Source organism: Amyelois transitella, chromosome 17 (genome assembly GCF_032362555.1).
Source record: "Amyelois transitella isolate CPQ chromosome 17, ilAmyTran1.1, whole genome shotgun sequence".
In the NCBI taxonomy this organism is placed as follows: domain Eukaryota; kingdom Metazoa; phylum Arthropoda; class Insecta; order Lepidoptera; family Pyralidae; genus Amyelois; species Amyelois transitella.
Genome location: NC_083520.1, coordinates 5,222,748 through 5,246,911, shown reverse-complemented (window position 1 = coordinate 5,246,911; position 24,164 = coordinate 5,222,748). Strand labels below are relative to the sequence as shown.

The 24,164-nt window shown below is 33.6% G+C and overlaps 2 protein-coding genes and 1 long non-coding RNA gene across 3 annotated transcripts; 1 reads left to right on the top strand and 2 right to left on the bottom strand.

The window, feature by feature from the left end:
- Nucleotides 1-48: 48 nt before the first annotated feature.
- LOC106142216 (sialin) lies at nt 49-7,206 on the bottom strand. Its single transcript, XM_060949016.1, has 12 exons — nt 7,060-7,206; nt 6,616-6,725; nt 6,074-6,203; nt 5,487-5,571; nt 4,780-4,997; nt 4,135-4,290; nt 3,563-3,698; nt 3,142-3,269; nt 2,366-2,476; nt 1,910-2,034; nt 1,269-1,343; nt 49-532 (listed from the first exon to the last, which is right to left on the bottom strand). The coding sequence occupies exons 1-12, from the start codon at nt 7,204-7,206 to the stop codon at nt 460-462; spliced, it is 1,494 nt and encodes a 497-aa protein (XP_060804999.1). The 3' UTR covers nt 49-459.
- Nucleotides 7,207-7,683: 477 nt separating this feature from the next.
- LOC106142261 (sialin) lies at nt 7,684-22,831 on the bottom strand. Its single transcript, XM_013343965.2, has 7 exons — nt 22,694-22,831; nt 14,444-14,573; nt 12,913-13,000; nt 11,168-11,410; nt 10,477-10,782; nt 9,630-10,151; nt 7,684-9,550 (listed from the first exon to the last, which is right to left on the bottom strand). The coding sequence occupies exons 1-7, from the start codon at nt 22,719-22,721 to the stop codon at nt 9,314-9,316; spliced, it is 1,554 nt and encodes a 517-aa protein (XP_013199419.2). The 5' UTR covers nt 22,722-22,831; the 3' UTR covers nt 7,684-9,313.
- On the top strand, nt 21,313-22,963 carry LOC132902701 (uncharacterized). The gene is made up of 3 exons (XR_009657215.1): nt 21,313-21,672; nt 21,962-22,000; nt 22,825-22,963. It is a non-coding gene; the product is annotated as an uncharacterized LOC132902701 (long non-coding RNA).
- Nucleotides 22,964-24,164: the final 1,201 nt, after the last annotated feature.

Here is a 24,164-nt window from a genome sequence, read left to right as displayed (position 1 = left end):
TTCTACTTAATACTTTCAAAAAAAGATTTCACATGGGCTCCGTATAGTATCAACTATCTACCTATATTTTTTTTTATCAAATAAAGAGATTTCCTAGAATTTTCAATATAGATAAATCATGTCTTTCCCTTACAGGCTTAGAGGAATAAGATTTGGATTTTGGAAATGTTCTCGAGGAGACCAAAATTGAAAGTCACGTACGTCGAGCTGGAATTTATCCATATTTTAATAGATATCTATTATTAAGTGACATATACACAAAAACTACAGAACTATTTTGACGAAATTTGGCAGAGATTCATAAATAGAATATAGGATCCTTCAAGATCCTTTAGCAAAGGAAGCAAAAGTAAAGAAAACATATCTACAATCTAAATATATAAACTCTTAACGATTTTATATTTTACATCAGTTTCACTTTTCACTTTCTATAAAGGTATATTTGGTGCAACGACAGCCTTAAATCTGTGATATTTTATATTTTACTTTGGGTTGGGCTAATTCCCCAACTTCTGAAATAGGCTCCCCATTTCTGAAAAATAAATAAGGCTAGCGTGAAATCTTAGGAATATACATAGAGATTTAAACGTAAAGGTCATGAACCTTCTAACGATTTGGAACTGATGTGAAACACAAGAAAAAATATTTCTTTAATGTGGTATCCAACTTTTTACCTTAAATTGGTTCTTTGCCTTCAGAGACGTACTTACTTAATAATAAATATGACAAAAGATGCCGTGTGGTTCCCGGTGCCGTGTGGTTCCCGGCACCAATACAAAAAAGAATAGGACCACTCCATCTCTTTCCAACTATAGGCTTATAAACTTGGGATTCTTCTTTTAGGCGATGGGCTAGCAACCTGTCACTATTTGAATCTCAATTCTATCATTAAGCCAAATAGCTGAACGTGGCCATTTAGTCTTCAAGACTGTTGGCTCTGTCTACCCCGCGTGGGATATAGACTTGACGATAAATGTATGTATGTATGACAAAAGAAGTAGGTACCAATTGGGTTTCCCATGTACCTATGTATACTCTAATATAAATTCTGAGACACACACAAGCATTCAGATATCTACTTCCTTACTACCTAGTAGGTATTTGCTTGTCATAAATGCGAAAGCCCTTGTCTGATTGCTCATCTTCACAATTAAATCATTGAACCAATCTTCATCAAATTTTACGGAAAAGTCGAAAAACGTACTTTTTACGCGGTGAAAGTAACTAGTTACGAATATTATAAGGAAGTAGTTAAACGTTGAACTTACGCAGATTCCTCTTCATCGACCTCAATAATGTTTGACATAATAGAAACTTTAGGGTTTAATCTTTGGAGTACAGGCCTGTATAAAAATATATATATTTTTTTAATTAATTAAATCCCCTGCCTATGGATGTGGGTAAAATTACGTAAACCATTAATTTATTAGGTATGTTAGGTAGCCATAGGTACCTATGTTTGATGCTTCACAATATCCGGAAGACATTATTAATGTTCAGGTTTCCGCACATTTAGGCAACCTGGATTTGTAACCTTGTTCCAATGTGGGTTAGACTCTCAGATTTTCGTCGAGTTCGGTCCGCATTAGTCGCTTTGTGTAAAACCTGATTTACCCAATCTAGAATCCTGGTCAAGAGCAGCTCTTGGCTCCTCCCAAAAACAAATGAATAGGTAGTCATAATTCGTGAAATCATCACTTGAAAACAGGCGGTTACTTCGAAATAACACTTGGGTCGCCTCATGCAAATGTGTGTATTAGATTTTAATTTTACGGGTCAATTAGATATGGTAAAAGGGATGTACCTAGATTTTTAGTTTAGGACATACATACATATGGTCACGTCTTTAGTTTAGGAACTTACCTTATTATTTATTTATCTATGCTATCTACAAATAAGAAAAAAACACCTTCTTATCCCTAGTGTATTCCATGGTTGCACGTTCGTCTCGCCCCACAAAATAAATACAACTCCACTTAAAAGCAGAACCAAGGCATGAAAGCACCATATGTGTTTCCATGTGCTAAGTGAATTCTGGAAAATGTACATATTTTTTTTAAGAATAAAACCATTTTGCTAATAAAAAGCTCCGTTGAACCTAACATTTTGTACATTTGGTTTTATCTAGACATCCATACGTTTACAAATTTTTTGATGAATGAAAATGCTGTGTGCGAAACAGTAGAATAGGAATACCTACTCCATCTATTTCCCATGTATGTCGTACAAGTCCACTAAATACTATAAATGCAGGCATTCAGTAACTAAAAATGCTTTTTTACCATGAAATAATTGAAGTCAATATAAGAAGACTTACAAACTTGGGATTCTTTTACAAACAAGACATGTACGGAAACTAAATTACTTTGTACTTGCATGAAATGTCCCCCACACCCAACGAAACAATAATTCCAGCCGCGTTTCCAATAATTTTAATAACTGTGTTAACAGAATTTACAAACATTGGGGTTAATTCCTGAAATCAGTATATAAATACTTCAGTTTAACAATGTTTTGCACCTTCATGTGAATTTTTAAAATCATATTACATAACATATCCTACGTCATGGTTTCATGATTCACCTGAGGAGGTCAGACGGTATTTACATTGTATAAAAACCTGATTTACTTATAAGCCAAGGTCGTGATTATAGGCGGATCCTGTTCTTCTTTCCAAAGAGGTGAAGATGCAACCGGGATATGACAGGAAGATAATGGTTACATTGGTACCAATATTATTCCACGAGTTCCTGCGGGCATGACTCCATGCTCTTTTTCGCAATGCTTGTAACGTGTGTGCAAAACGTGTCCGAAATATCAAAAGGAGTTAACAGTGGACCAGCAAAAATGAGTTGTGATTAATCATGACAGTTGAGAGTATTATTTTGGAAATAGGCTATTAGAGCCAAAAAGTTCTCGAGTGGAGACCACGTACAGGAAAGCGCAGCGTAGGATGGTCTCCCGCGAAATAGATCGACATTCTGGTGAAGCCCGCGAGGAAATGTCGGATGCAGGTCTTGCTGCCTTGCCTCCAACAGAGCGAGGTGGAAAACACTGGGGGAGGTCTATGTTCTATATTGTACATTGGACATTCTACGGCTGATATGATGATGATAATGAAATGGGTGCCAAAATACTCACATAACATAAATCTAAGGTCATTTCCATTCCTACTGCTGTCAAAGCTATTGCTGTTGACAATAAGATCGGCCCAGGCACCACAGGCAGTAGCCAACAAATACTTATCAAAATTCCTGGAATCACATGCGCTAAGAAACAAACAAGAGATAAACTTATTGATTAGGAAAAAATCATTTGATAAAAACTGGCTTGTAAGTATGCGTTTAAAATGAGTAAACCTAGTAGGTAAAGAGAAACTAAGTTCCATCCTAATACTTGTGCAAAAATGTATTCTTACCAAGTTGAAATTGCTCTTATTTGTTGCTACCTAACTTATGACAGCGACCACTATTTTTTCTTGACAGGGTTACTGTATTATACTTATGTGATGACATCGTGAATATTTATTTTATTTTTTCTTTACCTTATTCATTTTACTTACAAAAAATAACGAAATACTTTCTGATATTTTTTATCCTCACGACATCTGTATTCAACTTGTACCGATGGTAAGTTTGTATAACGATTGTTCCCAGAATAAACCGTAAAATGAAAGGTAAAGCCGTCAAAGCAGCAGCCTGAAATAAGATATAATGTGCTTCATACATAGCAATGTCATCCAAATTGATTGTTTGAACGTACCACTTAACTGATCTCCATGAAATTTTGCATACATATGTAAGTATATAATGTGGAGTACGGGGAAGGACATGGGTACCTACATAAAACGCGTGGGGAACCGCGGGCAATAGCCATTTCAGTTATAAAGTGTCTTTTAAATACCTACCCGTAGAAAATAATTTAAGGTTTGGTAAATAAATCATTGTCTGGGTTATTCTTTCATGCGCGGAATGCATTCAATATAAATAAGTAGATGGTTTGCCACCGGAACAGACAATCAGTCTGAGAGTATAAACCGAATATAAGAAGAAATATAACGAGAGCATCTTTATATTTTCTTCTTATATTCATCATTCTTCATTCTTTTGTTATTTTCTGTAACAAAATACTCACATGACAAATACCATAGCCAACAACAATCGAGTAATAGAATGGTCCGTGTAGGCAAAGCGCTATGATGAACCAAGCGTATCCGAAATTTAACATGCACAGAGCCCAGAACGGTACCGATCTGATTATGGACTTCCAGGGCGTGTGAGCATTTGCTAACTAAAAAAGATAAAAAGATTATTGGAGCCGTTGGAACTGATGTATACCATAAGAGGTCTGCTGGTTTTAATCCGAATATACCTAGGTACGCATTAGCTGACACAGCACTACATTTTATAAAGTTCCCATATTTTCTCTGTCTATCTATATGTATGTATACCTAATCTCGGAAAGATGTGGATGGATTTGGTTGCTGTAGGTATAAAATGTTGGAAAAAGGACTTTCTGAGGAAAGTTTATATCTATAGGTAAATGCGAACCCGTGCGAAGCCAAAAGAAACGAATGCAAATTCTGTTTTATGAAATTTAAGAGCTAACTAACCCTTGCTCAGCAAATTGAGCAACAAATACTTACTTTAAGTATATTTAAATCAATACCTAATTTGAAATTACATCCCGTTTAACATGTTTAAAGAATTAGTGTTTATATTTTTTTATTATTACAGATACAGGAGAATTTTAAAATTATAAAAAGGCAAAAACTATTACTTTGATAGGGAATATTGTTCCGATAGTGTTTTTCAAGTACATCAACTCGTCTTTAGAAATATATGGATGTTTCTGCGGGCAGTCCGTGACTATGATGACCCACAGAGCTGACCAGCTCAACTGCATCCCACCAGTGATGTAGAACCCCACTGGCCAGTGGGAATAGTAATGCACGCCGGCACAGATTAAAAAAGTGCAAAAAGTACCAGTTGTAATGCCTATAAATAAAATCGAATTTTAGGTAGCCTGCAGGCAACTAAGTACTATTTGTATGAAATGGGGATTAGTTTTCTCTGCAGGCTGAAGTTGAAAATAAGAGGTTGAAATTAATATTTTTATACAACACGTCTACGTTTACGCTTGACCACCTTCAGTTCGCTTCCCAGTACGCGCCAAAAATTTTACTTTTTGACGTAATTTCATCACAAAATACGTTTAGTCTGTTTTGGACGTATCGTACATAACCTTACAGCATAGTGTGATAAGAACCGTTGAGTGTCGTTCGCAATTAGGTTCTGAACTTCATTGAACTCTGTAAAAAAGTTTTACATAACCCTACTTCACTATTGATGTCACTGTCGTGTTATTTTGGCCAAAATATTCAAAACCAAACTTTCAAAAACACGTGAGGAAGCGACGTAACATTGGCCGCGCGCGTGCCGCACGTGTTTGGACGCATGTCAAAATGTGAAACAATTTTCTCTTACCGCAATAGGCCCACATAAAATGGTTCCTTTCTATTGGCGGGACCCAGTCTCTCAAAACCTGCACCATACTGGGCTGCATGGCACCCTACAGAGCAAAAAATAACAAGGTTTATTCACTTTTAACTTTAACATTAAGCTGAGGATTTAAATAAATATACTTACTTCTTATCTACCTACTTTTACCTAATGCATGACAGTTGGTCTGTGAAAAAAAGAAGATGAATTCTTTTGGCAATAAATTATTAATTGATTACCGGAATACACGAAAAAGTTGACTCATTGATTGAATAACTTATATTGGGTACCTGCCTTAGTACGAGTATCAATTATCGACTTCAAAAGGCGAAGTTATATTTAATACGTTCGTAGTTCCTATATTATAATTATGTGCCATTTTCTAACTGATTTAGTCATATACCGTCTAATTAAGTTCACTAAATCCTGGGCTCCTCAGCAAGTAAGACGTGACCATACAATTCCGGCAGAAGGATATTGATTAGATACTTAATTGGGATTCCTAATTAGAATGATAGCACTATATTACATATAAACACTTAATTTAAAATAATGTTAAACAAAAAACTAACCGCACAAAATCCCATTACTATCCGCAAAATAAATACCGACCAAAAACTGCAATAGGCGGCAGCGGGAGTTAGGCAGGACAATATTCCTGATGTCATCCCAGCTATTCCCACTACCCAAGTAGGACCGATCCTGCGAGACGGAGCATAAGCTTTAATATCACAAAAATCCAATTTACCTTATTGGGGTAAGTCGAACAGGTTCAACGCTATAAAAATAATGTTATCGTTTCAATGGATAAGTCGCATCTAATTATAGTTACATAATGAAAAACCACTCGATTTCAGTTAGCTATGGCAAGCCACTTTGCTGTACACAATGATGATAGATTCCCCTTCAATGGAATCGAAATGAAAAAAGTATCTATGACTGAAGCCGTTCTATTACTATACTCAAAGATTAAAAAAAAGAGTATCTACTTAATTTCTGAACAAGTGTGTACCCATAACAGATTAAGGAAAATGCTAGAGCAATTTCCATGGCAATTATATAATGTTGCATCAATGAACCGCAACCATTTATTGCTCACTTACGCGCCACGTACCTGTCTCCCCAGTTGTGAAATATAGGAAAACAAATAAAATATCCAATGTGGTAAGCGGAAAACAGCTTCGCAACTTTCATGTCACCCCAATACAAAACTTCCACGACGTGCTGGAAATATGTTTAGCAATATTTAGAATAATTTTAATACTATCATGAGGCGGAGGGGGTTTCCCATCAGATTTGTGTTGGTTTTTTTACATTGGTAATTTAATACAATGCTCGTTAGTATTTTTGTTCTAAGGACATACAGAAACGTAAGGACTTCGTTCTTATAGACTTGACAAAGTACCAACCTACACTTTAGTGCTTTCTTTTCAGTTTTTTGTTGTATCTACTTTTCGTACCGTACGTAAGTAAATTAAGATTTTCAGTATACCTACTGATTGTGTGATTTTAATTCTAAAATTCTATTGTCTAGTCCTTGAATATTTAATTTACTTACAGCAGATTTTGTAGCTTGTGATCTTAGAACAGTAGACTGATTATAAACACCGTCTTCCTCTCTTTTTGTCAATTTTACTAAATCCACCACGTGGACACTCAAATTATATCGAACATTGTATATCAAAAAGTATCCTAGATATATCATAATCCCAATCTAAAAAATAAATGTTAGATATATTTAGATTATTATTACAAAAACCAGAATTTATTTAACACATCAGACTTACGATCACTCGAACTCTAATTTTAAACATTTATATAAAAAAAAATAATAAAAAATATTGGCGTAGAATATTGCATTTATTTACATAATAATGCGGAGCCAACTAGATTTGTAAGGTCGAGTGTGAACTCATTATGCTATTACACATTATTTTTGAGGTATTTGCTGTGTTAAACAGTCTTCATCATTCTATCGCATGTTCTGTCCACTTCTTCGGGAGGACTCTGTACAAAATCCAGAACGGATTTATGTTGGGTTGAATTATATCTTTGGTAGCTTCAGAAAAGCACTTTACTGTAGATTCAATTTACTGTAGATTCAACCCAACCACATTATCACTGTTGATAATGACACAGCAAAGTCTTAAAACTTTACAACCGATACCTACAACTTTACAATCATAAACCTTAGAAACTTCGTTACAACATTTTAAGTATGCAGTTTAATAAAACCGATTAAACGTTTTAATTCCAGGTCCATTAAATAAAAATAATTAGTCATAAGTAATTATAATTTTATTTGTTTTCATTTCAATATCACTTTTATTGTTATTAATATTTAATTTTTTTTCAACAACGTTACATCTAATATCAATATTAGGTATATTATATTCAAATAATTTATCATAAGTATATAATCATATTAACATCGTTACATCACAAGATCACACATGCCGAAGTAACAAATAAGACACTTTATTATTAAACAAAGTTGATTATTTATTAACTTTACATTAAAATGAGATAAACTTTTGACTGTCAGTATTGAAATACCTATAATTGATCCAAATCGATGCATCTATTGATTGAATGGCTTAATTATTGTAATATTTATGACCTGAGATTCCTCACTCAATTATTGTCACGTGGATAAAAATAATTCATAGATAGTAATTAGATATAAACAAAATAGTTGCGTGACTGCAGGCAGAATAGAATATGGCCACTCCACGTCTTCCTGTGCACGTCGTAACAGGGACTAAAGGGCAAGGGCACACACATCACGGTCATAAAACTGAAGCGAAATCTTTTCAATATGAATAGCAAAAGAAAAAAAATGTGCCCACCCCACGTAAAGAGTGGAAAAAGGTAATCGAAGAAAAGTTATATATATTTTTTTGTTTTTGTGCATGATGGTGACCATACTCGACAATGTCATTGAAGCCAATCAATCAATAGATGCATCGATTTGGATCAATTATAGGTACTTAGTTCGAATGACGTCGATTAGAAAATGCAGAAAATTAAGTTTATTTACATCATGTAGTTATGTTCAAAGCTTAAAGAGATATCTTAGGAATTTCATTTATCTAATGTGTAAAAAGTCGAAATGCTCATTAAAATAGAGTTACATAGCATTGAAAACTTTAAAATTAATTGTCAGTGTTAAAAAAAAAACAAAAAATAACTAAACATGTGTGAGGTGTCTATTGATATGTATTGATTTAAGAACAATCGGTTATGAGTATTTACTTAATTAGGTATATACGTCTACAATATTTATTATAATACTAAATATCTAATTTAATGTTTTCATATAATCATATAATTTGGTACTAAAGATCACAGCAAACATATTAATATAATAATGACATGTCATGTCATGATGTTACACGAGTAAAATGCTTTAGTCAAAAGTAGAATACTTACTAAAGTAATACTTTTTATCAATCAGAGCTTCTAAAAACTATCTTAAAATTTACATCATAAATTAATTAATTAAATGCATAATTCGCATGTTATAAATATGTCAAGACGTAAGCATAGAGAATAAAAGCCAGTCTGCTATTATGGAAAGTCAAAGATAATAGTAAAAATAGTAACTACACTAATGTAAGTCCTTCAGATAGTCTTTGTAAGATACATACGTGTGATTTTTTTGCCTATAAATAAATAGTTAATTTAATGTACGTACATGAGCAATTCAGCATACCCTCTTGATCTCATTTTCAAGATTTTGAGATTCAATTTATGATACTGCTTTGATTGTGGCGTAAGCAGTACCTGTTTTAATACTATTATATATACTATTATTTTTCAACTGTAAGTGAAGTTTCTTTTACGTCTTTAGTATCACCATTATTAGTTGATATATTTTTCATCACTTTCATGTCTCCATTTTCTTTATCATCTTTGGCAGCAGCATCATCGTCACCAAAGTTCCATGGCTGTATTTCTCCGGTACCAAATATCACGAAGAATATAGCAGTTACAATATATACTGATGCTCCAACGAAGAAAACAGGACGCCATTGCTCGAAACTATTCTGTAGAAAAATATAAAACATTTGTACACACTTGAGAAATGAAACTTTATCATCATGTTGCAAGATTTAATTTCCTTACCCCATCTCTAGTAAAGTATGCAGTAATCATAGGTGTGAAAAATCCAGCGGTACTTCCTAAGAAGTTGGCGATTCCATACAAAGTTCCAGCATAATTGGGAGCTAAATCCTGATGGTTCTGCAGATTGGTCAAAGTTGCTGCTCCATTAAAGCCCATGGATAATGTTATCAGAGATACTGACAGCGCAGTTGAGCAACCAGCGTAAACAAGCATTACTAATAGAATCCCGGGAATGATATGTGAGAACAGGCAAAAGAATTTCCTTATTGTTGTCGTCGTCATCATCTTTCTTGCTAAAATGCAGTCTCCAATAACTCCAAAAATAGTGGCAAAGAACATTCTAGCTAAGTATGGGAGAGCAGAAATCACGCCGGCAGCAGACAATTCGAATCCTAACACACTGGATACAAATTTTGGTCCAACGGTCATAATGAAGTAGAGCCCCCATAAGTTTCCGTAGTGAATGCACACCATGGCCAAGAAGGGGAGTGATGTAAATATACTTTTGAAAGGTGGTAAGCCCTGAAATGAAAAAAATTAATATGTGTAATCAATGGAAAAAAATGATCATAACGAAAAAAAATCATTAAAAAAAATTGTAGTTTGAAAATTTATAAATACTTTGAACCATAGTACCTATTCATTTCATAATTATCTAGAAACCACGAATTATTACAAAATGCATTTTGCAAGAATTGACTTCAAAGTTACTCAATTTTCTGCCATCTATTATTATAAAGCTAGATTTACCACTACCCTTTTTTATGTTAAACAAGTAAAAGGCTGATAAAGTCACACTATCGACACCAAGAATTTCACAAGAGGTATTTTGCAAATATTCAATTACCTTAGATTTCTTGACCTTGTCCCCGAGTGCGTCTAAAATATATCTCTTCTCTTTTTCCGAGATTCTAGGGTGTTCCGAGGGTGTGTCTGCTACTAGATACCACCAAAATAAACACCATATTAATGACATGGCTGCCGGTACATAGAACGCGGAGGCCCATCCGAATTTTTCTATTAGGGGTCCGGCGAGAGACCAAGTGACGACTGTGCCTAAGGTACCGCCCATCATGGCACTCACAAATTTCCCTTTTTCCGCTGGAGGAGCCCATCTTGCTACCAGAACGTGAAGAGCTGGATACACGAACCCCTATATAAAATTATGGTATTATTAAATAAAGCGATAACTACAATAACTGGAAATGATCTAATATGCAAAATGTGTAGTTTTTACCGCGTGTAAAAAAGTATCCAAAACAAACGTAAACTGCTTATAAACTTGTCTTGATATGGATTGTGCTAATAACAAATATCTAATCTTAATATTAGTTGAACATCATCGAATGACAAATATTACATTAAGTAATCATGACGAACACACACTTTTTAGTCTTCAATGTTCACACTAGCTAGACAGATTAATATATATTATGTACATATTTATCTTCCCTATATTATTATGGATCATCATGACTGCTGTTGAAGATTACATGGTGATTAAGGCATTCGCTATGCAATCACTAAAATTCACTCACCCCCGCAAGACCAAGTCCAAATCGTATAACAACAAGGGCTATATGATTAATTCTAGCTGCGACCGGGCTAAGTCCAGTGAGAACAGCACTGACTGCTGTGGCTATGAGGACTACGTAACGGGGTCCCCATCGTTCAGACGCCATCCCACCAATTAGTGACGTCACAGGGTACGACCAAAAGTACGACCCAAGGATCAAAGCCTGCTGATCTGTTGACCAATCAAATGACGCTCCACCTGGTACCTGAAATAACGTTTCGTTCTGTTTGATTTATTTCATTAATATTCGTCGCCATCGTCGCGATTAAAGATTACTTCGCACAGCATACCTATGAATTTTCTGTGTCATATTTAATGTTGTAACTGGCATGACTCAGTGCATGACTGAAATATCTGAAAATCAGTTCCCGAGATATGAGTATGTAAAGAATGATCAACAAAATGTCATGTTTTATTAACATGAAAGGGAAGTTACATAAATGACAATGGTAGGTATATATTATCCAGCAGCAGACACTCAATAAATAAAACTATAAGTAGGTATGCAAAAATTCGCAAAACAATGCAACATTGTATACTGTTTGGAAGTAGATTTATCATTAGTTTCGAGGTATAGGTAGGTACCTAATAATAAACACGAGCTATGCTGGCCCGTATGACAGGTTATAATGTAAGTATTTACACAAACAGTGTGAGCTAACAATTGTCTGTACTTTACTGGAAATGATATAATATCTATTAGTAAAATTACAATGTGTTTGTGTAGCGACATTATGTTTACGTTGCAAATAAATCTTTCTTATGTACCTATATCAAATCCTTCCTGTGTTCCTTATTTCACGGGCCGACACTGCGGAAAAGGCCGGCCCCTTCAAACATGGGTTGGATAGGTGATCCCATTCAAATGAAATGTTCACCGAAGAGGTTATCAATTTTATTATAAAATATTTAGAGCGTGCAAAATAATTACAAACATCTTTAGCACACATCTGTTATATCAAACAAGTGTTATATTTATTAAAATTTTAACCTACTTTTGGATCAATTTCAAATAAGAAATTGCTCATAATATAAGTAATCATATAAAAATACCTAGTACATGATCTCTTACCTGCCTTTTTTTTAATATTATTTATTTATACCTTTGGCAGCAAAAAAGAATTATTATTATTAACATTAGAAGTATGCAGAGATCGTGGCAAGTGGAAAGAGGTAGTCTCTGCCTACCCCTCCGGGAAAGAGGCGTGATTTTATGTATGTATGTATTATTAACATACGACTATTTCACCAGATTATATTGATACAAGCAAATCTATCATGAGGTCAGGTTTTTTTGCCGTTGACTGTGCACTTGTTCGTACATTTTTAGTATATTGAATTATACAAAGATTGGTGCTTTCCTTTTCGTTTCTTTTGCGTGAAGTTGAAGAAAATGCTGCAGTGCATTAAACGGCAGTAAACTTTGTTTTAAGAAATTTATTTGACGTCAACCAATGTTGTGACACCAAAAGATATGACAATTATTAAGTGAGTATCCCATAATATCTAGATAATTAATAAAATTTTAAAATAAGAATTTTTAGAATTTTGAATTTCAGTAAATTATAAAGACAAATAATGACAATAATGATACTCGTACGTCTACCTATTGATAATGGACGAATGAACAACGATGCACCGATGAGTGAACAATGTCAGAAGGTTATATCTTATAACTACAATTAAGTCGTTTGATATAATATGTACCTGCCGTGGTGCTTGCCTGACGTCAGCGATGTCCTCATGATGGAGGGTCTCGTTCGTCACATTATCTTGGCCACACTGCGATCGCGTCCTGATAACAACAAACACATTAGATACGCCACAGTCGGGTTGGTCCACTACGATAAAATACCTCCAATCGTCATCATCCTCTGAAATTAAGCCACGATTGTGTCCTTAACTGATGCGAGTAAGGCTTTTACACGAAGCGACTACCTACAGTCTGACCTCAGCAACCTTGTAGGGGAACATAATCCACCTCGGATAATGGATGTAAGCACTAGTTGCCTCAATGTGTAAATAAGTTTCTTCCCAGATCCTAATATTACGGTTTGCAATGAAACAAAAGTTAGTACTCAGAAAGAGTTACTGATGTCTACTACACCAAGATTACCAGAAAGTGTTATTCCTATAAACTGGATATAGGTATGATCGGTACTACCAACCTAACTAAGTATATTGCATGATGGTTAAGCTAGGTACACATCCAGTAGCTTGAATATGCAGGTTTCCTCACCATGTTTTCTCTCAACGTAAGAGCATCGTTAAACAATAAAAGTATATAAATCAGAAAAGAGTAATTGGTACATGGCTGGGTTAGGATTTGAACCTGTGCCATCCCACCCAGTGTCACGTTTTTTCACCCCGACGCAACGACAGAGTGAAAACCTCTATGCACCCAGAAGCCTCTCCTTGCACCTCTTTCTTGTGAACAAATACTACTTGTTATGTACCAGTAAATAAAAAGCCCTAAATAACTTATTTGAAGCCCAGCCTTAATGTGCCAGTTGATATAAGTTACTTTAAATTTTCGTTATTTGAACCTTTTCGCGTTATTTAAAATTTGCATGCGAAAATAACGTATCGATTAATGTCAATACAACATTAGGTAGTTAGGTTATTTTATCCTATAACAGAAAACAATACAATTTTCCCTGTTGTACCCTGTTGACAGATTTGTGCTGCTTGCGTGACAAAACTAGTCTCAATCATAATAATTTGAAGAAAAATGCTACTCATCATATTACAAATCAAGTACCTACTTACACGATAAAAAGTTATAACTTATACGAAGATACCTAACCAAACAATTTAATGTCAACTATTCCTCTTATATTCCTATTCTTAATTTTTATGGGTCCCATTTAGTGCGGTGTTGTTATATTCATAAAACGACTTTTTATTATTTTTTAATCTTGATATTTTTAAGTACTTAAATGATTTTTATTTGAAAACATTTCAAAAAATTAAAAAGATTTAAATAGTACTGACGTACGTACATACCTTAATGCTCGTACCTATTTGCCTTTTAAGACAAAAAATATACTTTTTGTAATAACACATTATTATCATGCAAAGAAACTAGTTTTAAGAATTCCCATCTCCTCACGTTTTTGTGCGAAACTTGTAGGTACCTAAGTAAGTACTTGTTTGTTTTTATTGTAAATTATTATTAGATTCTGCAAGGTTCAAGAACAAATTTATAGTTACAAACATGATAGTGATGTATACTTACGAAACGTTTCCTTGGCTTGCTTGTGGCACCATGGCGATTATGTTCAGACTCATATTCACTCGAAGCATGTAAATCACCCAACAACTCGTGAACAGCATTATCCACAAGTTCAACCTTACTGGTATCACATCTGGAAAGGCATACATTTAAATATATTCAACACCTATGATATTATTATACCTACATATCATCTTAATAGAATAAGAAATCATCAACACAAATTCCACTGCAGGCAATTCACATTCAAGACATAAAGGTAAAATACATTGATTGTCGTGCTGAAAAATACTAAAGCTTCTCTCACAGTAGTCGAGAAGTCATCTTGGCTTTTAAACTAGAGTTTAACTGTTAAACACTCAATCAAAACGATCTTGTGAATGTTCAAATAAATAGAACTTAATTAATTCTCTCTTTTAGAATGAAATAAAGATGCATTTATGACTTTAACAATAAAGTAAATAATACACATACGCTTTTTAGTTATTGGGCTATTCAAATAACTGATGTTACTATTAGTTGCTTCCTGAGTTTCTAACATTATTATTCAAATTACAAACAATGTCATATTTACAACAGATCTTGAATTTTTTTCTAAAAGTATTTAATTTTATAAATAAACATTATAAATTGCATATAAAAGTCTCCGACAAAGTCTCTAGTATAATTATAGATATAGCAATTTGGCACGGGTTTTGCAACGTCTCAGAACAAGGGTAACGTCGAGGAAAACGTCAAAGCAAAAACATAAAGAAGGTTTAACCCAAAGTTTAATTAAAGATTTAGAGTAATATTAAATGTACGGTACAGATTCGCGCCTCTTTAGATTCGCATACGTATGGTTCTAGACCATTATATTTTCATCGAAATTCTCTCATAAAATTTCCAAAAAGTCATAGAAACTATTGTCACATAAGATTTTTTTTAGTACCAAGCTTATAGGTTACAAACTTATGGTGCTTCAAAAATAGAACTTTTTTTTTATTAAAACCCAAGCCCTGACACATCACTTGATATCTATGGTCAGGTAAGAAATAACGTAATTATGTGCACCAATCAGTAACAAATACAAAATAAAATAGAACTGAATCCTTATATATTTTTCGAAGTTGGGGAAAACCTTAAACTTGTCAGATATCGTAAAAAAAGGAGTAAGTAGGTTAATGTTAAAAAGTATTTATCCTGTTGACTGCATCACTAAAGCACCCAAGCGAGTGAATGAATTTGAATCACAACCAATTAATAACCGCAAAAGTCTGCCTGTTGCCTTTTCAAGTTTTATCTTCTTAATCAATGCAGATGATTATTAATACGCACTAATTAATGAGTAAGTAATGACTAATAAGTAAGTAAGAAACTTTAGGCCAGAAAAGTAATCTATCTATTGAGCAATAAACGACTATACCTACTATGCAAGTTAAGAAACGGGCATAATAGTGTGTACCTTATACATAATTTGTGAGACGATTTGCAGCTTCCCCCGCTGTTTTAACTTGATAAATCGCTGCGTACACGTTAAAGAAACAGAGATAGGTACACACAAGATTTGATGTTTCTAAAGTACGTCGGGAATCACCTTAATTATGTTTATTATATGGATATTAATCAAAGTGATTCTTCGTATATACGAGGAAAATTTAGTCACGATTTCATAGAGTTCCAATAATTTAAGGAAAATAAATTCATCAGATTTTCTTAACATTAAAAAACGCCATTTCAGTATTATGAGATACCTTCAACGTTTTATCTACTTATTACGTAAACAAAAAATAAATGGTCATGAATAAAGGTAACAAAAATAAAATAAAAATAAATACTGCGACGATGACCCATGTGTATGTCAAATTATAAAGGTATCCGCTATAATAGTAGGTACTTTAAACATCCACTACATACCCACTTGAAAAGTTTCAGTGCAGCATCTTAGAAATTATAAGAGTAACTAACAAAAATAATGTTGGTACGGAAGAACAGTATGTGTTCATACATACAAAATGGTGACTTTATTCTATGTGATTTTTATCCGAGTTCGGATATTCGAATCACAACATATACTTAGTCATAAGATACCTACCTACTTTGAGGAAATCACTTTCCTTACGTTTTAAACTTTTTATTTTTGTTAAGCCATACAGCTGAATGTTGAATTTCAGTCTTTTCAACACTGTTGGCTCTTTCTCTTCCCCGCAAGTGAAATCTCTTACATTAATAACATACATATACATATAATCACTATATGTAATTTATAGTATGTTATTTATAAATCTTAGATAGATATCATTTTTAGATACTTATTAGATGAACGTTTGATAATTATACAACTATTGGGGTGCAAATTTTTATTTTATATTGTTATCATTAGATACTTTTATTTTGATCTTTATCACAAATTAATCTATACTAGTTTTATAAAGCTGAAGAGTTTTTTGTTTGTTTGTTTGAACGTGCTAATCTCAGGAACTAGGTACTAGTTCGAATTGAAAAAATATTTTTGTGTTGAATAGACCATTTATCGAGAAAAGCTATAGATATAATGGAAAATGTGAAAAAAACGGGAAAATTTATTCATCAATGATGCCCAAAATAACTATTCCACGCGGACGAAGTCGCGGGGCACAACTAGTATGTTATATATCAACACTTCTATACCTATTCCTTGTCTGCATTGGTATCGCATTGAATTTAAATTATTGTTACCAATGTTTCTAGTTAAATGTACCTTGACGATAACGAATGAAATCGTAATTTATTTGCATTATAAAAACAATTTACATTTACATTTTTTATTTTTTTGTAATTAAACGCTTTATTTTTATCAATGTTAAATCTCTATTATTCTCTCGCATTATTATTTTTATAAAGTTAGATAACATTAAGTGGAGCGACCAAGCGGAGCTAATAGCTCATGCCATCATAATTGGCATGTGACTTGACACAATGGGGAACAGTTTAGTGACAGATTACCAGACCGTCCAATGATCAGTTAACAATAATATTAATTATGACAGTTTCTTATTACCTTTACTCCAGGCATTTGCCTCTGTGATATTTTTAATTGAATTGTCTTATAAATGTGAGTATATGTTTGTCCATTATCCTTGTCTTCAAACAAAGCAGAAAATATTAAACTAGGTATTGAATAAAGTACCTACTATTTAACCGCAGCTCCGCCCGCTAAATTAAATTTCTATTTTCCCATCTTTCGAAAAAAGAAGACTATGTAACTTTTGAAAATCAATTCTTAACCCATCTCCTAGAAGAAGAATCAGAAGTTTATGAGCCCTTAGTCGCCTTTTACGAGATCCATGGGAAAGAAATGGAGTAGTCCTATTCTTTTTCTATTTGTGCCGAAACCACACGGCACTGACATTATTCGTTAAAACAATGATACAAATTTTAAATAGAAATTCAAAATAAACTTATTAATTATCTGCCTAACATGCAACAAATATGGAAAAATAAAGAGATTTGAAAATTTGGCATGAAGTGGTCTATGCGTGCACTAAGATAGGGTAGCCCGAAATTCCCACGGGAAGGGAAATTAAAAGGATCGTTTTTACTATTACATACATACATACATATGGTCACGTCCATATCCCTTGCGGGGTAGACAGAGCCAACAGTCTTAAAAAGACTGAATGGCCACGTTCAGCTATTTGGCTTAATGATAGAATTGAGATTCAAATAGTGACAGGTTGCTAGCCCATCGCCTAAAAAAGAATCCCAAGTTTGTAAGCATATCCCTTAGTCGCCTTTTACGACATCCATGGGAAAGAGATGGAGTGGTCCTATTCTTTTTTGTATCGGTGCCGGGAACCACACGACACTTACTATTACGCGAGCGTTTTCTGAATAACTACATATGTCAATTAAAATTATATATAACTTGTAAGTATTATGTTTATTGCAAGCAATATAGGTACCTACTTAACAACAAATTATGCGTTTTTCATTGAGCAGCACTCGTTGGGCATTCCCGCAATACAGTAAATAAATATAAATTCCAAATCACAGTAGGTACCTACCTACCTAGGTAGTTCAATGTCATGAACATTTTGCAACGACCTTCAAACTTCCTCATTGTTATATTTGAACTACGATGAAACATTATTTACTCGTGTTCAGAAAATTTTATAAATTGCTCTTCAATTATTAACACATAGGTATGAATTTTATCAATATCCTGATCCCGGTTTTTACTTATATTTAGTTGGGCAAACAAGTAAGTATCTAGTTGGGATTCTTCTTTTAGGTCTATCAACCTGTCACTATCTTAATCTCAATGCATTGAGATTAAAGTTATGGAGATAATTTGTATGTATCTACTCAGTAAATCATTTTTTTGCAAAGACTGTGTAGTCTCTAGCATCTTCTAATAAAAACGTTTGAAATTGATTATATATAATGTAAGGTACGTGCAGTATTTCTATTCAAGCTAACTAAAATCGGCGGTGTACAGCAGTCAGAGATAAAAATCCAATAAAATCACGTTCGGTTTCTCGCGCGTTTGCCAATAGTGATTTTTTTATCGTCTGCACTCTTTTGAGTATCAACATGAGCCGTGTTTGAAAACAATCGCTTGTAAAGACCAACAAATTTTCTGTTGACATAATGTATGTCCGCAGTACGAATGGGTTCTGTTACTTATAAACAAAAATGCATTGCGTGAACTTTTCCTTAAAAAGTAGGTAGGTACGATTTCGATTGTTGCTTTCTAACAGATCTTCGTTTTAACAATTCATGAGTAGACAATTATGTACCACCTTTTGAAAATGCATTTTTATTTATTTCAAGGAAATTATTTGTTTTTTAATAATTAATGTTTATCCTAAACTCAGATCTCAACAAAAATGTAGGATAACGATTTCTTTGCACAAACCTTACACAGACAAATGATAAACATTACCATTACTCCCAACATGGGATGCACAGTTATTTTTTCGCTAGTTGGATTTTTTTTACTTAGTTACTTCTTTTAGGGTTCTGTAGCCAAAAGGCAAAAATGGATATTGTAGTTTCCTCAGGACTGTCTTAAATAAAATAGAAACTTGAAAGAAACTTATTTATAAGTTTCATGAACGGCATGAAAATTTTGCAATATGATTTGAAAAATAAAACGGATAAGGATAAATCCGTAGGTACCTACATTTTCAAGGAAAGCCCTGCAGGATATCTACAAAAATGTATTATTTAAAGTTAATCCGATTGTTTACGGTAAGATAACACAAAACAAGACATTGCGTAACAATACTAATGACTAGAGCAATTGTACGCAAGAAATTATTTTCCTATTGACAATTGCTTCCGCAATTCAGGTAAAGGTACCTTAGAAAGCATCTTCACAATACAATTTTTATTTACGTCTTCAGTATGAAGCGTGGTTTTCACCTTAGGTATATAAAATCTCGTCTATCTCCTTTACGGAGTAGACCGAACCAATAGTCTTTAAAAAAACTTGAAGACCAGTAGCTGCATGGCTTTTTGATGATATTTATACTCAAATAAGTAGTAGCAAGTTGCATAAAGATCGACTAAAATAAGAATCCCCTGTTTCTAATAGTGTTCCTTTTAAAGTTCTTAATTATAACCATCACTTGCCAAGGATGCTATAAATAGATTTTTTTGGATCATCGGAGCATGGATCTTCTTTTTAAACAACCTGGTCCTTCAAACCAAAATAAGATCAACTAAATAAACCAATAATTTAAACTACTACTGTTAATGATTCAGCAAAGGGCTTATAACCACGGGCCTCAAAAGTGCCGGGCGTCATGGTCGTGTCGTGAGTTAACCACAAGAAAATAACAAAATTGTAAACAGTGTTTGTCTTTAGGATAGGTTATTTCTGAATTATTATTAAACATCGACCTCAAATAAATTATTGATGGAAACCGATATTTTAAAAAAGAAAAGTACGCTTTTACTGGATACTACTCTCATAAGATTCTTTACAAAAAAAACTACGAATTATTCTCCCTTCAATCCCATATTATCTAACAGGCGTTTCGTGACTAGGTACTCCTTGCACTTATTAGTTTAGTGTGCTTACGCACGCAAGTGGTTTACATAAATTACATATGTATGTTATGTTTCACCCACGGAAAGTTCTTGCAGCCTAACGTAGAAGTTACCAGAATTACTGTGAAAGCTGATCCAATGTTGTTGTCAGTGAAGTTATACGTCAATATGACGGCTGTCCGGTTGTTACCAAAACTTAGTAAATGACCGTGTTAACTGTTTTGCCGCATTAGAAAATATTTTCTTTCTTTCTTTTAAAACAAATATAGCCGAGTTATACGGACTGAGTCACCACAAAAAGCCGGTTGCCTTATGGAATATTTCGAATATTAATAAATCAACTAAAGATTTACTTATAAAAATATGATGAGCCCCGGAGCTTCGCTCCCGTGGGAATTTCAGAATAAAAATTACTTGTTATTCCAGGTGTAATACTCGTTCTAACTGTGTAGAACCAAAATTCGTCAAGTTTCGCGTGAAAGAGTATAACAAAACACACACCCATCCACACATGCTTATATAATCTTTCGCATTAATATTATTAAGAAGGCTTTTGAAGGTTAGGATAAGATTGGATTAGTAGGATGGAATATCATCATCTTTATGTTCAAGGAAACAAATAATTAAAAGTTTCTGAAGATCACACAGACATCGACGCACCAACAAACTTTACGACGGTTCTACGAGATACCGTTGATGTCTTTTACAGGATCAAAAATCTCAGTAGAGAGAATATTCCAACTATTATCAATATTCTTACACCATCGTTACGTTTATAACTATCATGTAGGTCTAAGGTTAGAAACCTGTCACTATTTGATGTTTCATCAATATGCTATTTAGCTATTGACTGTGTGTACTCCGTAAGATTACATGATATTATTTATGTACATGTATGTTCACTGTTCTCATGTATTTCAATAAAATATTGATGTCCTATTTAAATTCATGTAAAAACCCACCTAAACATATAATGGTAAATCCTACAGCACCTAGTATTTTTTTTCTAATATAAAATCGTCATGTCATACATGTTTAGTAAATTATTGTCATCATGATGTAGGTTTTTTCCTATACAATGGCACCTCAGTGAGACTGAGTACTGAAGTTATTGTTGAACTTTAGCTACACGTTTCAATCCATCGGAAGAGGTTTGGCATAACAAAGGCTGTGGATTTTATAACAGTAACTTGGATGACTGCACAAATGGATTAGTGGGTTCTCAATACTACTGATTTTGTAATTTTAGATATAGATTCCCAATAATAAGGATAAATCACGAAAATTAAGATTTGTGCTGTGATATACTGAGGCAACAATACTTTCGTTATTAAAAACTTATTTACTTAAACCCACCTAACTTTAAGCCATCTTATGCAAGGATAAACACATATAAGAGTATACCACCTTCCTATAACGTAGGGTATAATTTTCTCTGTGGGCCACTGTACATGTATATATTTTAACACAAAATTGAAAGGTGTTTCGTTTTTATTTTATTAGTTATCGTGCCCGCAACCACAACCGCAACTTTATCCACGTGTAAGTAAATATATCGACCGGTCGATTTAATTTTCTTTTCTAAAGAAATAATAATGCACGTAAGTACCTACCTACTAAAATTATACGTAAGTACTTACCTACATACGTACACTGCTATTTCTTGGAGGGGTAGGCAGAGACTACATCTTTCGACTTGCTACGACCCTTACACAATTCCTTTGTATATCTCCTAACTAACTCCCTTCATAATCTAAACTTAAAAATACTTGTGTACCCATTGTCTATTTATTACCAAAAGACATGTGTTATGCAATAAACATCACAATTCTATTATGTCATTTTAAGTACCTACTAATCTACATGTAATATTTTAACTTAATCAGTTACACATATTTATCGTACTTTCCATTGCAAAACCCTCGATTAAATACCATAGCGATAGCGATGTAATAAAATAAAATATACCTAGTAAATAACTACAGAAATGATAAAGCAAAAGAATAATAGTATCTAAGTATGTTGGTATTAACATAATTAAATATTAGATATATTTCTATTAGTGTAAGTATTCCTGTTTGTTAAAAAATATACTTATAATTTTCCTAAATAGTTTTATCAATGACAGAACAGAAATAGTTTTTTTAAATACTCATTATTTAGAAAAATAATTTGATGTGACTTCAAAATAAATTAATTACCCCGCAGCCATTCAGCAAAAAGAAGAATACTCACTTAAAAATTTTACAGCCACTACTGCCATTTTTAATATTACTTAATCTTTAGTCCTTTAAAAAATTAAATCCTTTTTTAATTCACGATATGAGTCAATTTCACTATATTCCGATCATTTTGAAACTTGTCAGGTGAGAAGCGCGGGTACTCGCATTCGACGTTCAAACGCGGAATGAGTTCGCGGAGTCGGCTCTGCGTATACGCTGATAGCCCAACGTTGGTTCGTACAACGAGTTTCACACCAAATGCGACCTGGTAAGATGGTCCGGGCAACTGACCGGGCTGTGACCGTGCAGGTATCTGCACACAACACCTGCATTCGCGTCGTGACGTGACGAGTATTGCTGCACGCAAATGTGTGAAGTAGTTAGGTACTCCTCTATGCAAAACATCCGCTACGCTTCCGGCTAGAAAGGACTAAACTGTCTATAAGTTTATAATGTCACGATTACTTTTCTTTTAATCGTAATAAATCTGGTCTAATCAAGCTGATGACAAATTTTATTTTGTTATTTTTATATGCGTTTCGTGCTTCGTCCTGGCAAGGAAAAAGCCCTTACCCTAGTTACGTCAGTTGAATTACAGTTACTGCATATAAAAAGGTATAATAACAAGTAACCCTGTTGGGTATCGCAATTTTACAATAACATGGAACGGCGGCAGGATAATATCGGCTATTATGATGAATATAACAATAATAAGAAAATTGTCGTATTATATTTGGAGTTAATATTTATGTGATAATTAAAAAGTAATTTAAAATAAATAAAAAAAATAAAGCTACTAGATAAAAGATGATATGTAGCAATAAAATTTAAATGTCAATATTTCTATCGTTTCAAAACTCGTAGTTTTTTCTTCTTTTCTAAGCAGTCTGCAGTATGCAGGTAGGGCATTATGTTCTTTTGTAGTCATCGCTAATGGTCCAGAATTTGAGATTACCAATTTAAGGCTCTCTCTCACTCATCTGTCATCTCTGCGTGTTCCCGTTGCACCCTCAACAGAAGTGTTGGCTGGGCACCCTCAACAGAAGTTGTCCTGCAAAAGTTTAACATTATTATCCGAACACATTTTTTCCGTTTATACAAGACATTAAGATATTTTTTTATATTATAAGTAATTAATTACCTAGTAAGTATAAGAATAGTTCACAGATGGACCGCATAAGCGACGGGAGCTTCGATCTAGATGGGTTTCATTACATACTCAATTTCAGAGATTTCATAAAGCCAAAAAAAGGAAAAGTGTGTTGGTTGGTTTTAGACTTTCAATGTAATGTTTTTAAATCTGTGGTTGGTATCTATTAAAACTGCAACAATAACACAAAATTTAGAAATGCATCACAAGGTCTGGTTAGTCACACTAAAATTCAATTTCATTTTCCCGCCCAAAACAGACCAACGGCAGACGACAGACATAGGTAACTAGCTTGGCATTGGCACTATCGAAATGTCAAACTCAATGTAAATTT

What these genes read in the sequence shown, in the direction of transcription:
- LOC106142216 (XM_060949016.1), bottom strand. Translation starts at nt 7,206, where the DNA reads ATGATATATCTAGGATACTTTTTGATATACAATGTTCGATATAATTTG. An exon ending in TTTTATGTGGGCCTATTGCG is followed by an intron (nt 4,998 to 5,486) that starts GTAAGAGAAAAT and finishes TTTTATTTATAG; the next exon opens with GCATTACAACTGGTACTTTT. An exon ending in AAAGTATTTCGTTATTTTTT is followed by an intron (nt 3,270 to 3,562) that starts GTAAGTAAAATG and finishes TTTGTTTCTTAG; the next exon opens with CGCATGTGATTCCAGGAATT.
- LOC106142261 (XM_013343965.2), bottom strand. Translation starts at nt 22,721, where the DNA reads ATGGCAGTAGTGGCTGTAAAATTTTTAA. An exon ending in TTGGACTTGGTCTTGCGGGG is followed by an intron (nt 10,783 to 11,167) that starts GTGAGTGAATTT and finishes AATTTTATATAG; the next exon opens with GGGTTCGTGTATCCAGCTCT. An exon ending in ACAAGGTCAAGAAATCTAAG is followed by an intron (nt 10,152 to 10,476) that starts GTAATTGAATAT and finishes TTTTCATTTCAG; the next exon opens with GGCTTACCACCTTTCAAAAG.